This window comes from Stegodyphus dumicola, chromosome 4, assembly GCF_044657685.1.
Source record: "Stegodyphus dumicola isolate Sdum_Otavi_A_Nest chromosome 4, ASM4465768v1".
NCBI lineage: Eukaryota > Metazoa > Arthropoda > Arachnida > Araneae > Eresidae > Stegodyphus > Stegodyphus dumicola.
In genome coordinates, this window is record NC_140771.1 from 88,644,825 (window position 1) to 88,660,676 (window position 15,852).

Genomic DNA, 15,852 nt, shown 5'->3' on the forward strand with positions numbered 1-15,852 from the left:
TCTCTCACAAAATTAATCTGGTCAAAAGTTATATTTTCATAAAAGTTCAAGTGCTTTATCCACTACTTAATTGGATTTATTTCCTCTACCTGACAGTAAACAAATTGCTGCACCATTACAAAAAGCATTCTGAAACCACTCAGCCAGCTGTCAAAATGTACGTGTTTCCTTCACTTGGAATTTTTCACCTCCAAATGCTTTTATCCATATGCATTTTTACTTCATGACAATTTCTGCATATTTGAATGCAAGACAAAATGTATAATTTTTGAAAGAAACATAGCATCTTCCTCACTTCATGGTAAATAAAACATTTTTAATGATTTTTTTTTTTTTTTGAAGAAAATAAACTAACACATAGAACATTTCCCATGAATAAACTGTGAATGACTGTTATTACCACTGCCAGCCATTTGAAGATGGTTAATGCTGGTGATTTATCGATAATCTTGGTGCCATTTACAAAATGAAGGCCGTAATAATCAGGTGGCGCATAATTTCAGCTAAAATAATGCCAGTTATTTATTTTCAATTAATTCGTTTTTAATTTAACAAAAAATTTATTTAATTAAGATTATCCAGGATATTATGAATAAAATGTTTTGTATTTAAAAGTACATTAAAATTTAATAAGCTCTATTAAATAATTTTTCCAGTAAAACAAGACTCAATAGGCACCTGAATATATTTTTTTTTTTTTTTTTGACATATATTTTTAAAAAGTCATGCTTTTAACGGTTGAAACAGCTGAACATTATAAGTCCTAAATTTCAGATAATAATAAAACATGATATTTGTAGTAAACTTTTATAGCCCCCCCTTTTTTTTAACGTTTTGTGTGTTTGCTTTATTAAATAAATATCATCATGTTCTTCACACTTAGACCATTAAATTAAATTCAATAGCAATATCACAAAAAAGAAACCTCAAGCATAAAACATCTGTGCTTGAAGATGCAAAGAAGGTGAGGGCTTAATGGTAAAATCAATTTCAGGATTTAATTTAAATAAAGAGCGAAATGAAACTAAATAAATCTATATAAAAAAGCAGATGTTCTCAATAACATCATACTAATAAAACATGAATAAGTTACAGGGGTGATTGAAATCCCACTTCAGAAATCCTGAAAATTACCATGAAATAAAAATCCAACATGATTTAAAATAATGCAGAATATTAATGCTATATATGCACAAACAATTATACACACATATTTTCAAGCAATTTCATTAGCAAAGAAAAATGCATATTTTTCTAACATTTATTAAGAAATTGTTTGTTTTATTATATCATTTCACTTCACACAGTTATGTACCTTTTTTGTTCCTCAACATTTTTGCAATTGACTGGCTTGGTGTTTTGAAGAATTGCAGCTTTTATACTTTTTTTCTGCTAATAATTTAAAGTTCAGTATGATCAGCATGATATTTTGATGCGGACAGTAGCTTTTTGCTTGAGCATTAAAAGGGTGTTTAAAGGGATTTTCTGCCTCAAAGTTTCACATGCACTTTTGTGCAATGAGAATAAATACTATTTTATAGTCTGCATAGCTAGGTTATCAGTGTTGAAGGATGTTCAGCATTTTATCATGATACCACCCATATAATTAAATGAACTTCCAATAAAGCAATGAATGGAAGCAATGAGCTTTGAAAATACTCAGTATTTCCATTTTCCATCTTCTCTCAGCCCAAACATTTATAATAAGAGATTTTCTGTTTCTGAGCAAATGTCTGTAGGCACCTAGGGTTCAATGCTTACATAGTCTAAGAGTTTTCCTGTTATGTAATCTCAGAAAAATTGGTTTGGTTTCTTTGATTACAGTAAAGCATACAAGGCTATCTGCCTTATGGAAACCCTCAATGAGGACTCAAAGGGAAACTAGCTCATAGTCATATTACACTTGGGGAAAACTGCAAAAAGGTCCATGAAGCCAGTCTATTTTCCAGATTTTGAACCCAAATCGAACTACCTGCATTTAACGACTTCGCTTGCATACTGGTGGGCCAATCTCTGAATGATACACTTTATCCAAAACAAAATTTCAGAAACATAATGACTGAACACTTCACAGACTCAAAAATTCTGGATTTAAAAAAATAAAAATCAGGGATTCCACTATATCCAGACCATAATCACCAGTGTAGGTAAAAAATAATTCAATGTAACCTTCCTACAGCCTCAGATTCTCAACAGTTATTTGATAAAATGATATTAACAGATGGAGTGTGATATGATATTAACACAGGGGGTGTGACACATGTGGTAAAATGATATTAATTGACTTAAAAATTATACAACTTTTAAAAAACTAGCAGATTGTAAAGAAAAAGTGGGTCATTTTGTTAATCATGATTTAAGTTTTACTAACAGAAAGCTTTATGTTAATTTTGTTTGTACATTTCTTACCTTATAACAATACTCAGACTAAAGATTTATGCTAATGTTATGCTAAACAACATAGTTAAAACTAGGATATAATCTTAAACAAGATCTCATTTTATCCCAGGAACTTTTGCATTACTTGATGCTTAAGAGCTTTATAAGAGCTGCAACACAGTTTGGTTTGAACATACGTATAATGGTCTATTACTTGAGAAAAGGCACTACAAGGTTGCTTCTCCCTCTAGCTTGCTTCATAAATACTAATGAATGCTGTGGAAGATGATTAATTCCTCTAATTTCCTAAAATACGCCTAACTACAGCTTTTATGTCACATGCTTATAAAATAAAAAAATGAATTTGTAGAAAATTACCTGAAGTGATTAATACCAGTATGACCTAAGTAAGACAAAACATAAGATCCAGGTTTGCGATCACTTTCACGAACTAGATAGCCTCCCAGTTTACCTGCACCTTGTAATCGAAGCTCAGCACTGTACCTATCCAAACGTCCATGATACCACCTGTAAAAGAAAAAAATTATTTACTTAAATTTTGCAATAATATATTAGATTAAAATTCCCTTACATATTCTTTTAATATTTTAAAATTTAATTGTTTTAATAATTCCTTTTATTATCTGCATAACTAAAAGTTTTGGAAATAAATTTGTTTACATAGTTGAACAAAAGGCAAATCTTCAACGATAATCTAGATGTAGTTTTTATGCAAGTATAAAATTTTCCGCAGACACAGAGCTCAAAACGACTACTCTTGTTGCAAATGATGAAAGATATCTTTCTGCAAATAAGCTGCACATTTTTATATGGATGATTCTGCTTATGCCATTAATACTGTATTCAAGCAGTTAATATGATTGATACAATAACAAACAGTTGTGGGGGGTTGCTGCAATATCCCACCACACTAATGCATGATTAAAAGTGCTGCAGTTGGAATATAATAAAAACGATTTAATCTCAGCAGAGTTTTCTGCAAGAACTTTCACAGCCAAGTGGCCTTGCCACCAGACATGACTGCCTACAATATCATCTTCATAGATTTAAAATTGTTTCTTGTCCGATATGCACTCTGTGCAGCTCTGGAGAGGTGATGGATGCCGCACATTTACCCCACTGTCCTGCTCTGTGCAAGACTTTTCTCGCCAAGCGTTACTGGGAGGCAAGAGATATGTTAGATTAACCCTCTGAGCGTTACAGGATTTTAGATCCGTCACGAAAACTGGTATTTAAACAGCATTTATTAATTGAGTTTAAGTAATTACTTATTTTAGTCTGTATTTTCACAAACTTACATTCATTAAGATGATATTTGCATTATTAAAGTAAGTAAGAAAGCAAAATATCTTAAATTATAAGTTAATATATGCCAAGAAGCAAAACATCTGATGACTGGATAAATCCGGTCATAATGCTCAGAGGGTTAACCCTTTGATGCGCGCTATATTATTTTAAAAAAATTTTTAACTAAAAACACTAGAAATCGAATATTATGATTTTAGAGACAAATAATATATGAATTAAAAAAAATCTACTCCCGCACATTAACCTGTGGGTGGTGGTTTCGCTGTGAAACCAGCGCGCGTCTAGGACTTTGAAACTTACGGAGTTAGTTGGAAAAAACAACTTACCTTTTTCCGTACGCATTTCCAATGAATGACGAAATTTGTGAATAAATAAAAAAAAAAAAACTGCATTTAAAAATTGCATCAAATATAATTTTTTTACTTTATTTTACAAAGTATATCATCAGAGAAAAAAAAATTATAATTGATGTAATTTTTCTGCAGCAGTGAAAACATAAGAACGTACATAATAAGGATAAATAGATGGATAAAAGCCATAAATATATCCATGGGTTTTGCATCTTCCATAGAGGTAATTTCGTCAGTTGGGCCATAATCCTCAGAAAATTTGGGAATGGATTTCACTACATTGTGCATTTTATTCCATGTTACATCTGCAATTCTGGAAGGACTTAGTAAATTTATATCATCATTTTCTGACTGATCATCACTTTCATCTTCTATATTTCCATAAGCAGGAGGGAAGGGGTGTAAAGGAGTATTTCCTTCTCCTTCACTTTCATCCTCAGAGACCACTGATTCTGGATCTGAAGGTAATTCTTCAAGTAACGCTAATGCATCAGCTATTTCTAACCCTTTGCGAGGCATTTTGAATCTCAACAGTAGAAAATAAAATATTGGCAAAATATTTTAAATTTAATTAAATTTTTGCACAATATCTATTTTTAATTATTCAAAAATATATTTCCAATTTTTTGGAACCACACAAAATAATTTAGAAAATCACAGTACTAGCATAGAGAGCAAGCATGTTGAAAGCAGAGAAAAATCTCTGGAACGAAAAATATTTTATGGAGGCGGGTACTGTTTGGTAATACAATAACTCTGCGATTTCAAAACCCCTTATCTATATCCGGGTGAAAATAAACACTTCTATTTCAAAGCAGCAAACATTACTATAAAGAGCAGTGGTTTCAGGGTGCGACCACCGAGCCTCCAGGGGAATGTGTGAAACCACAAAGGAAATACCATAAATATACACAGGTTGTTTATATATGCAGTTTAATTATTGCTGTATTTTTATTGTTTATGATAGAAATAATGATGTGCGATAAAAAATTTTTAAATTTTAAGTTATTAATATAAATAAAAGGAAGTTATTTTGTATCACTGAAAATGAATTTTAAAAAGCATCTGATTTAAAATACTAAGACCTAAAAAATGTATAGTTCTGCAGTAATTTTATGTTATTTAGAGGTAAAAGATAAGTAATCAATCGGTTTTCACTTAAACAGTTTGGAAACAAGAGCGGAAAAAATTTCGAAAATTGGTGGTTTCAGGGCGCGACCACCGACCCTCAAAGAGTTAATGAACTCTGTTACAGCTGTTTTTTTTTTTCATTGTATTGCTGTATTCTATGTCCTTTGTTCTTGTTCTTTTGCTGTAACTGTTCACATTCTGCCATTGGAAATAAAAACTTAGCTACAAGATGATGAAAGAAAAAATTTATTTAATTCACACATGCGCAGTTAGAAATACTTTTTAAATGCTTATATTTCATTGAATGCACAATGTTTTCATTTCGAATTTCAGTTTAATATTTCTCTTGAATGTTACCATGTTTCAAGGTTTTATGAAATTTAACTGAATACTCTGCTTCTTATAAGCAGAATAACACATGAAAAAAAAAAATGTTTTTTTAACAGAAAGCTTTACATTTTCATTAATACACATATTATTTTTATGAAAATGCTTACAAACTTTGCAAACAGCACGTAAAATGTTTTGTGAAATTTACAGATCATGTTCGGATTTTTAAGAAACAGGGTAATCAAAAACAGTTCCTTCCCTCCAAAAAATGCAGATTGTCTGTCCTAGAATAATAGCTTCAACTCGAGCTTCATCACATACCCAGCAGAAAAAAGTTGAATTGATTAAACATGTAGCAAATAACTGCCAAATGTACATGCATATTGAAGAAATCAAACATTTTCTAATTACAACTGCATATGGATAACTTACTAAAGGAAAAGAAAAAAGCTGATTATTTAGTCATCGCAGCTCGCTCTTTCGTTAGCTTGATGACATGTACAGATGATGGCAGTCAGTGATGCACTACTGTTTATTTTGCCATTTTAGGCATAGCATCCCATATCAGGATGGATAACATTGTATTTGTGGTTAACTTGCAGATGTTTATGTCTGGCAGCTGCCAATTCACCCACTTAAGCAACTAAAAATGTAGGAAAGAAAATTCTTTGATTGAAATTCTTTCCATTTATTCACAATGATGTCATTGCACTGCTTATTAATTGTGCAAGGTAAACAAGCACTTGGCTTACATTTGACAGCAGACCTGCCATGAACATAAAAGTACCAAATTATTTCAAATAAAAAATTTGAAGCTACTCTGTACAGGCTATTTCATTGGAATAGAAATTTATTGGATAAATGGTTCAATTCTGCTTCATTAAAAGAGTTACACGTTATGAGTTTTAAAACTTTCTAATACACGATGCAAGTACAAACAGTATCCTTATAGATCTCAATCACCTATTGAGAAACAAATAAATCCTTGATGTTTCTTTATCTCAGCACATCCAGAGATAAAATTTGCAGTCAGTATGATCAGTACATGTCAAACTAATCTTGGAAAGCATTTTCAATCTTGAAATGCATTCTCAAATATTTTAAAGGTTATGGAACATTATAGTAACCAGTATATTCAAATTGTTAATGAAACTTCTCGGTTAATTGAATATTATGATGTTGATTATACTAATGATATAGACAACAGGCAAATCAGTTTTGATGATATATTTATGCTCAGCAATGCGATAGTGAGTTGTCTAGCCTACAGCAATCCACTGTTTCCTCTTTAACAACTGAGGCTGCAAAACTGCAGCACACTGTGAAAGAACTATTGTGGTTATGTTAACAGGATATAAATGAACATGAAATGTATCCAGGCATTTCTTTTCTAACTGAAAAGCAAAATGATATTAACTTGACAAAAAGAAGATTCTGAAGTTCTATAAATACACAAAATTTATAAATGAGCATTACTATTTTATTAGAAAAAAGTACATACTTGAGATTATCATATATGTTAATTCCAGTGAGCATTTGGCCAGTATCTTTACAAAAGCCCTTCCTTCAAAAGTTAAATTTGAAAAACTTGTGTAGTTACTCAATATAAAAGAGACAAATTAAAAGAATCTTTGTAACTAATTACTAACATTGTGATTATGCTTAATACTTTATATGTACTCTTTGTTTTCAGTATATTACTGACCTAACAATTAATACTTGTGTTCAATGTTCATAAGAAACAATATTAACTAGAGGGACTATTAATTCCTTGTCAAAAAGAAGCTTTATATTATAAGGTATTTTCTCCCTCCTTCCTGCATCCTTTATGGTGTAACAGTAGCATATTCGAGAGGTCCAGGGTGAAAGGCCCAGCGAAGGCATTGCACATTTTTCACGTCTCCTGCTTAATAATTTCAGGACTCTACAGTGGTGCCTGAACTAAAAAGGAGTGGATGACAATTTGTCACCTCCAGGAAATGGCGAGCGAGTCCCCTTATTCTCAGTTGTGCTTTAAAAAAGGGTGGTACATAAGGTATTTCCTCCCTCCTTCCAGTATGCCTTCATGATGTAATGGTAGCATATTCGAGAGGTCCAGGGTTCAAGTCCCAGCAAGGACGTTACACACATTTTATGTCTCCTACAAAAAAAAAACCTAATGACTCTACAATATTAGTTACTATTGTTAGACAACAGCTATTTCAATTTCTCTTGCATAACAACACCTTTTTAACAAATTAATGTTTTTAATTTGTTAAAAAGGTGTTGTTATGCATGGTAGTAGCATTTATTAGGGGTGGAATGAGTAGTTTAATGAGTTGTTTAATAAATAAAGGTAACAAACAAAATGTAAAAAAAACGATGCTTTAAATGTAATTTAAAATCCGAAACTTTTCAGATTTTTTTTTTTTTTTCTTTTTAGTATTTGTTTTTTATAAAAGCAGATTTGAAATATTGCCTTAATTAAAAACTTTTCACACTTAAAAAAGAATGCTTTTTCTCCTTTTTCTAAATTTTAAATGCAAGATTTGAAAGATTTGAAACTCAAAAAATCAAACAAATCTGCTTAATCATGACAAATATTCACTGCAAAATTGGGAAAAAGTGCACAATACCATACTCCTTACGCGTTTTTCAAAATAACACATACACATAAACCATGTACACGTCAACTTATTTTTACTTAAAAAAACATCCCAGAATTGCACAAAAATGGCATTGCGCACACTCTTCACTATATCCATGTACACTGCTTTTTTCTCATAAATTAGAAAAATTTCACGAAAATACATGACAATTTTCTCAATCTTTAAACCCGGTAAAAAGAACATATATGAAATTACCTGATCGCGGAAAAGTATTTACCCTTTACAAATATGAACATTTCCACATATAAAATAAATAAAATATCCAAAAACTTTTACCTCTAAATCATCTATTACATTATACACGTCACCAATGTATTCATACTGCAAGCATTACAAATACTTAGTATCAAATATTTAAATTATTTACATGCACGTTTATTTCAACTTAAACATATACCAAATTCCTACAAACATAAAATTCACAAAATAACTATCATTTCATTAAAATATAATTAAATTCAAAACCACTACTTAAAATATAAATGAGCACATACATTAAATTAATAAAAATTACCTTACAATCCTAATTACTTTAAACTAAATCATTGCTAATAACAATAATACCAAATTTCCCAATAATACCAAATTCCTTTCCACCTTACATTTAGAACAATGCATAAAAATAATATCCTCAAATAATTAAAAATACTAACTTACCTAATCTTCTTCAGAATCTTGATTACGTGGCGGATACACTTTTCTAATTCATTCAATAAAATTATTGAAAGATTTTTTCTGCGAATTTTTCCTCCATACTTCCTCCGCTAAATAAAAAGCAAACTTCTCTTTATCACAATGCCTAAATACCCATTTCGAATTAACTTTAGTTAGTGCCATGGGATCCAAAAATTAAACAACACTGTTTCACACAACACAGTATAAAGCTAAATACAAAATTTCCACATTTTTTCCTGATTTCCCCCCTTTTCCGATTAAAGAACCGTAATTCGTCCATTAATATCACATGACATATCCCATGATCTCTCATTTCCCTCACGCAAAATAATGCGTAATCGGAACTGAGTACTGCTCACATTATTACCAAAGTCCCAGGTAGTAACCTTAACTACCAGTTACCATATTGTAAAGATCAACCGGCCGATAATTCTACTACGTAAAAAATCATCCAAATGCGTCCTTTGTGTCATAACTATTCGGTTATTGCACTGAAATGCTTATAAAGCGCCTGTGAACAATTTTACTTCTTTGCCTGTATTCCTTATATATCATTCTCTTACATTCTCGTCATTGTGACACATCATCAGTGTCATCTGGTTACTTCTTGAAACTTGCATATGATTCTTGAAGATGTGTGTAGTGATTTTACAGGTGATATATTTATTTTAGAGTTCGATTTCCACGACTCCAAATTATCCTTAATTTATGGACATGAGTTTATACACACACACATATATATACATGAATGTGCATATTATCTTATTTACACTGTTATATCAGTTTTATCTACCCATGTACTGGATGCATATGTGCATTATTAAGCAATTCATAAAGGAAACAAAAGTTGAAAAACTACTCAGCTAGGAAAAATGTGACAATGCGGTTTGCAACGTATAAATATTAAATTTTGTAGTATATCTGAATGTTACAAAGTAATCATAGAATTGTCATCAAAATGTATATACATAAGATTAAATACAAAAGCTGTATGTCAACGTACAGGATGTTCATCCATACTCTGCACCAATCTCCTAATAAAACTACACAGCTGCATCTGCAATAAAGCTCATTTAAAAAATTTCTGAAATAAAACAATCATTTAGCACCAAAAGTTAAAAACTCAAATATCTATAAAATTCATCATTTCACCCTATAAAATTAACAACAAATACTTATCTTTTTTAAACCACATGCACTTTCGTTCTCATCTGAAATACTGAATCTTTTTTGGAATTATTAGTTTAAAATTAAGGGAAATTACATGCTTCAAAAACTATCGATTATTTTGCGCATTTCTTATAAAACAATAAATGTTTTAATTATTTACATTTCCTCAGAGACTCCAATCGCAAACAAAAGGTTTCTTACATCATTTTGGTCGACGAATGGCCCATAAAATGATGCAAAAGGATGTAAAGCACAAAGGATGTTAGCTATACGACACAATACAAACAATTCAAATGTAAACAAATACACGCAAATACACATATACAAACATTACAATCTAATTACTCATTCAGAACAAATCCTTCCTTTATAAAGAACAAGCCTGCGCAGAATAGCAACATAGTTAGCAGAATCTAAATAATTTAATGATTAATTTTCGAAACACAGTACAAGAATTTTTAACAACAGAAAGTTGGATAGAGACACAACTTACTGAGTTTGAGGAGGGGCTGTAAGAGAAATGTTGACATTTTCTTCAAAGAAATCGCCTTCTCCTAAAAATGGATCAAATTCTTCTTGGATACTACCTTCACGAACATCTTCTTGGCTACCAGGAGTACTATGTGAATGTCTCCTTAAACGATTTTCTAGTTCCTCTTTGCTATGATCTGCCATGATCATGTCCCGTCTTGCATATCAATATTCTTTGTGCATACGTTAAGCGGGAAATTTTTAAGCTACATGCACAGCAATTACTTTAGCAACATGCTTTAAAGAGACGCTGAATATTTCATTCTTGAGTAAGTTTACGGAGAAATGAGCAAAGAAACTTTGTCTACAGACTTCTCACACCACTCTTCCGTATCACTCGATCAAACACTATCAACTTTTCCATTCACTGCTTGTAGTAAGCGGAACCGCGGTTTGCTATATGAATGAATACGGGATCTTTTTTCTGTGAAATATAGTCCTCCACTGGTAATACTAGCCAGTGAAGGTTTCAAAGCTAATGTGAATAATTTTAACAAAGAATTACTTACACTAGACTAATCTACTAGAGATTATTGTTAAAAATAGATTTCTGGTTAATTTAATTACTTTCTCAAAATATTCATCAGATGGAAGAGAGTTTGACATATTTATATATTGCATTAAAGCTGAAAAATTTATGTTTCTTTCCCCCAAAAAATAATTGAATTAAATTTGGAACTTTTCCAAGAATCAATTCCAAACTTCTGAATTTGTATATTACCAATTTGAACAGTGGCATCTTATGTTTCTTTACAATGATTGGTTTTGCCTTGGAAACCATGTGTTTATGTACCGGTGAGGGAATGAAATAATTTTGAAATTATTTACGTAAGGGTCAGGTGTGTGTAAAAGAGCCGTATATATTCCTCTGGATAACACTAACCATTTAAACCATAAAAATGTTACCTCAACTTTCATATTCACGTGTTAGAATATTGTATCGGCAAGGTATTCGCAAGGCCTTCTTTAGTAAAAACATTAGTACTTTAAATGCAGTTCCAACCCTACAGTCCAAAACTTTGAGAAAGTATTCTGTAATATCTAGTCTATCACCAGCTTTTGCTTCTAGCAATAATTTTTTGCAAATTAGGGGTTTGTATCTTAATAGTAAAGTTTTATATTGCTCACAAAAAAAAGATGATGGAACTGATGGTGGTAGCTCGAGTGGGGGTGATAATGGTGATTCTGATGGCCCACCTGAAAGTGAGCCTGCACTTCAGATGTATCCTAAATCGCAACAAATGGGTGCTCTTGCACCTATGACTGTGCCAGAAGTATGGCCTTTGGTGCCTGTCATTGCTGTTAGTCGTAATCCGGTTTTTCCCAAGTTCATCAAAATTGTCGAGGTTAGTCATGTTTTCCTCAGTTCGTTATTGTAATTAAGTTATATTACCTGTGCCTATGGGAGAATTCCATGTAAATACAGATTCATAATGTATAAGTGCATCTCTGTGCACTAGTTGTATAATTCCTCGTATCTGTTTAACAGGTGAAATATATTGTCCATTAATGATAGCATGGCTAAAGTTGTGAAATGTAGCTAAAACACTCCCTAGCAACAGAATAGGCTCGTTCCCAAGAGTTTTCCTTTCCTGTGTTTATAATGTAAAATGAGTCTTTATGGAGGGACAGAGTTCTTTCATGAAGGCTTTCCTCTGAAGATAATTGTCAAATCTTTTGTCATTGTAATTTTCTCTGATTTTTATAAATTTATTTACTTCAGTTATTATTCTCTCTGTGGATTCATGATTGATTAGCGAACAGGCAGGTAACAAAATCTTCTGTCTCTACAAGTGAATGTAGGCAGTTGATAATAGAGATCTGCTCAAAAACAAGCATTCTTTTTCATGTTGATGCAGTACAAGGTCCAGGATCTAGACTCATTGTGACTTCAGGGATTCTGGATTTGGCATTTTTCCTGATCTCAGGTCATCAATATAAATCTAGTAAGATGACATGTAGAAATCATAAGTATGAAATAGTGGTTTATGAAATAATGAAGCATTTATTAATACTTTCTCTTTAATTCTATAGATAGATATAATTTTGGCTAATCTTTGGAATATGGTAACAGGTAGTTTGATGACATTTTGGTAAGGCGATAAAGGTTACTAGCTAGGACTTTAGCAGTGTACATGAATAAAGTCAAGAGTGTGCGCAATGCCATTTTTGTGCAATTCTGGGATGATTTTTTTTTAAGTGAAACTAGGTCGACGTGTATGTGGTTACCGTGTATGTGCAATTCTTAAAAAGCGGCAAGCAGTTTGCGATTCTGCACTTTCTCCCAATTTCGCACCTAATCTTCGTCATGTTTAAGCACTTTTGTTCCATAAAAGTTCTAGCATAAGCATAATGCCTGTACTTCGTGAAAACAAAATGGCGTCCAAACAAAAACTAGCAGGGTTGGTCGCCAAAAAATCGCCAAGTAACCATAATCCAAAGATTAACCTAAATTCTTTCCATGCACATTTACTTCAACTCAAACGTATTCCAAAATTCTACAAACATATAGCTCTCAAAATCACAATCATTAAATTAAAATATAATTAAATTAAAAAACACTACTTAAAATATAAATAAGCATATACATTAAATTAATAAAAATTAGCTTACAATCCTAATTACTTTAAATTAAATCATTGCTAATAACAATTTTCAAATAATACCATATTAATTTATTTACTCCTTACATTTAGAACAATGCATAAAAATAATATCCTCAAATAATTAAAAATACTAACTTACCTAATCTTCTACAGAATCTTGAGTGCATGGCGGATCACAAAATGTCCATTTTCACCAGATTTCTTGCATCGCCATTCAAAGTTATCTGTAATATCCTTCCTTTCACACAATCTCATTTCATACCCACATGTTGGACATTCATACTTATCCACAATTAAGCAATTCTTTTCAATTACACATAAACGCAATAAAAATTTCAGATTTACTTTATATAGGGCCATGGGATCCAAATATTAAACGACACTGTTTCACAGAACATAGAATGAAACTAATGCTGTACAGCAGATATTTTTACAAATTTACCCCTTTTCCGATTAAAGAACAGTGATTCGTCCATTAATGTCACATGACATATCTCATGATCTCTCATTTCCCTCACACAAAATAATGCGTAATCGGAACTGAGTACTTCTCACATTATTCCCAAAGTCCTAGGTAGTAACCTTTATCGCCTCCAAAATGTCACCAAACTACCTGTTACCATATTCCAAAGAACAGCCAGAATTTAAGTATTTGACACTAAGTATTTGTAACCATTTTTAATGTTTTGTTGTGAATTCATTGGTGACGTTTATAATAGATAATTTAGAGGTAAAAGTTTTTGGATATTTTATTTATATTATACGTGGAAATGTTCATCCTTGGATAGGGTATATAATTTTTCACGATCAGGTAATTTCATATATGTGCTTTTTACCAAGTTTAAAGATTCACAAAATTTTCCTGCATTTTCGTGCAAATTTTTGTAATTTATGAGAAAATAGCAGTTTAGATGGATAAAGTCAATAGTGTGCGCAATGCCATTTTTATGCAATTCTGGGATGTTTTTTTAACTAAAAATAAGTCGACGTGTACATGTTTACTGTGTATGTGCAATTTTGAAAAACGCGGCAAGGAGTTTGCGATTCTGCACTTTTTCCCAATTAATATTTGTCATTATTAAGCAGTTTTGTTCCATAAAATTTCTAGCAGAAGTGTAATTCGGCTAGTAGATTGTTGGAAAAAGTGTTGACTAAATAAAAAGAAAAAAAAACATGTCTTTACTTCATGAAGACAAAATGGCGGCAGGAAAAAAAAAAAAAAACAGAGGGTTGCTGTAGCAGAGTTTGTCGCCAAATTTTCGCCAAAAAATCGCCAAGTTGCCATAATCCAAAGATCAACTGAAATGTTTAATAAAGTAAACAAATAAATATTAAGCTTTCTTTTTTTGTAAATTTTGATACCCTTTAGATCATAATTGTTCTTTATTTCATAAATTACTGTTTCATATTTTTAATTTTATAATTTCTGCATGCTATCTTACTAGATTTAAACTGATGATCTATAATCCAGAAAAATCGATAATCCGGAATCGTCGAAGTCCCGACGAGTCCGGATTAAAGACTTTTAATTGTATATACATGTCCACCAGAAAAATGTATTACACTCTTTGTTATCCTATATCAGGATATTGGCATTGGCAATTGTTCTAAAATTTGGGTACCTTGTACGGTTTTTCACTCAACAGATGTTGATACTGTAGCATTAGGGAGATAAGAAAATGGCTGGAGCATGCTTGACATTCGAGCAGCGTAAATGTGTTTTGAAATAATTTATCAGGTTTGGGAATGCCATCGAAGTGCAGCATCAGTGGAGACGGGAGTTTAATACTGAACCATTAATCTGCCTAATATTCAAATACGCTGTTTACAAATTTGAGGCACATTGGACAATTTGCGATATTCACAAAGTAAGATTGGGAAGAATGTGTACAGCACCAAGTCATGCTTCATCAGCTCTCGTGTTGAAAAAATTTGAAACATCACCCCAGAATTCTGCTACGCAATGTGCGTGGGAGGTGGGGGTCAGCACTACAAGTGTACAGTGAAATGTTATGCTAAGTGCTAAGTAAAATATGCTAAGTGTATAAAAAATGCTAAGTGCAAATGTTACATTCCACGATTACTGCATGCCATTAATGATGACGATCCCAATCATCAAATGCAATTTTGTGAATAATATCAGCAAATGTTAACTAACGATAAATAGTTTTTGATGAAGGTAGTGTGGTCTGATGAGGCCCAGTTTAAATTAAATTGAACAGTCAGTCAATATAACTGTGTCTACTGGGCACTGGAAAATCTGCATGTCCATGTTAATAAGGCAGTCAGTCTACCAGGGGTTACTGTCTGGTGTGGACTTACAGCTCAAGGTTTAATAGGACACATCTTTGATGGTACCGTCTCTGGAGAACCATACCGGCTAATCTTTGGAATATGGTAACAGGTAGTTTGGCGACGTTTTGGTAAGGCGATAAAGGTTGCTAGCTAAGACTTTAGCAGTGTGCATGGATAAGTCAAGAGTGCATGCAATGCCATTTTTGTTCAATTCTGGGATGTTTTTTAAAGTGAAAATAGGTCGACGAGCACACGGATACAGTGTATGTGCAATTCTTAAAAACGCGGCAAGCAGTGGGCGATTCTGCACTTTCTCCCAATTTCGCACCTAATCTTCGTCATGATTAAGTGCTTTTGTTCCATAAAAGTTCTAGCATAAGCGTAATTCGGCTAGCAGATGGTTGGAAA

General features: G+C 32.0%; 2 protein-coding genes across 8 annotated transcripts in view; one reads left to right on the forward strand and one right to left on the reverse strand.

The window, feature by feature from the left end:
- Positions 1–10,921, reverse strand: part of vap (RAS p21 protein activator vap) — a 138,485-nt gene extending 127,564 nt beyond the window's left edge. For 5 of the 6 annotated variants that reach the window (XM_085815183.1, XM_085815181.1, XM_085815179.1 and 2 more), the window contains exons 1-2: positions 10,506–10,921; positions 2,758–2,907 (exon numbers count right to left, since the gene is read on the reverse strand). In XM_085815183.1, coding sequence (XP_085671309.1) covers positions 2,758–2,907; positions 10,506–10,693 — 338 coding nt within the window. In that variant the 5' untranslated portion in view covers positions 10,694–10,921. Of the gene's footprint in view, positions 1–2,757; positions 2,908–7,020; positions 7,660–10,505 lie in introns of all 6 variants that reach the window. The other variant, XM_085815184.1, reaches the window with a different exon arrangement.
- A 376-nt stretch (positions 10,922–11,297) lies between these two features.
- The window catches only part of Lon (lon protease homolog, mitochondrial), a 105,590-nt gene continuing 101,035 nt past the window's right edge, over positions 11,298–15,852 (forward strand). The window contains exon 1 of one of the 2 annotated variants that reach the window (XM_085815185.1): positions 11,298–11,889. In XM_085815185.1, coding sequence (XP_085671311.1) covers positions 11,443–11,889 — 447 coding nt within the window. In that variant the 5' untranslated portion in view covers positions 11,298–11,442. The remainder of the gene's footprint in view (positions 11,890–15,852) is intronic. The other variant, XM_085815186.1, reaches the window with a different exon arrangement.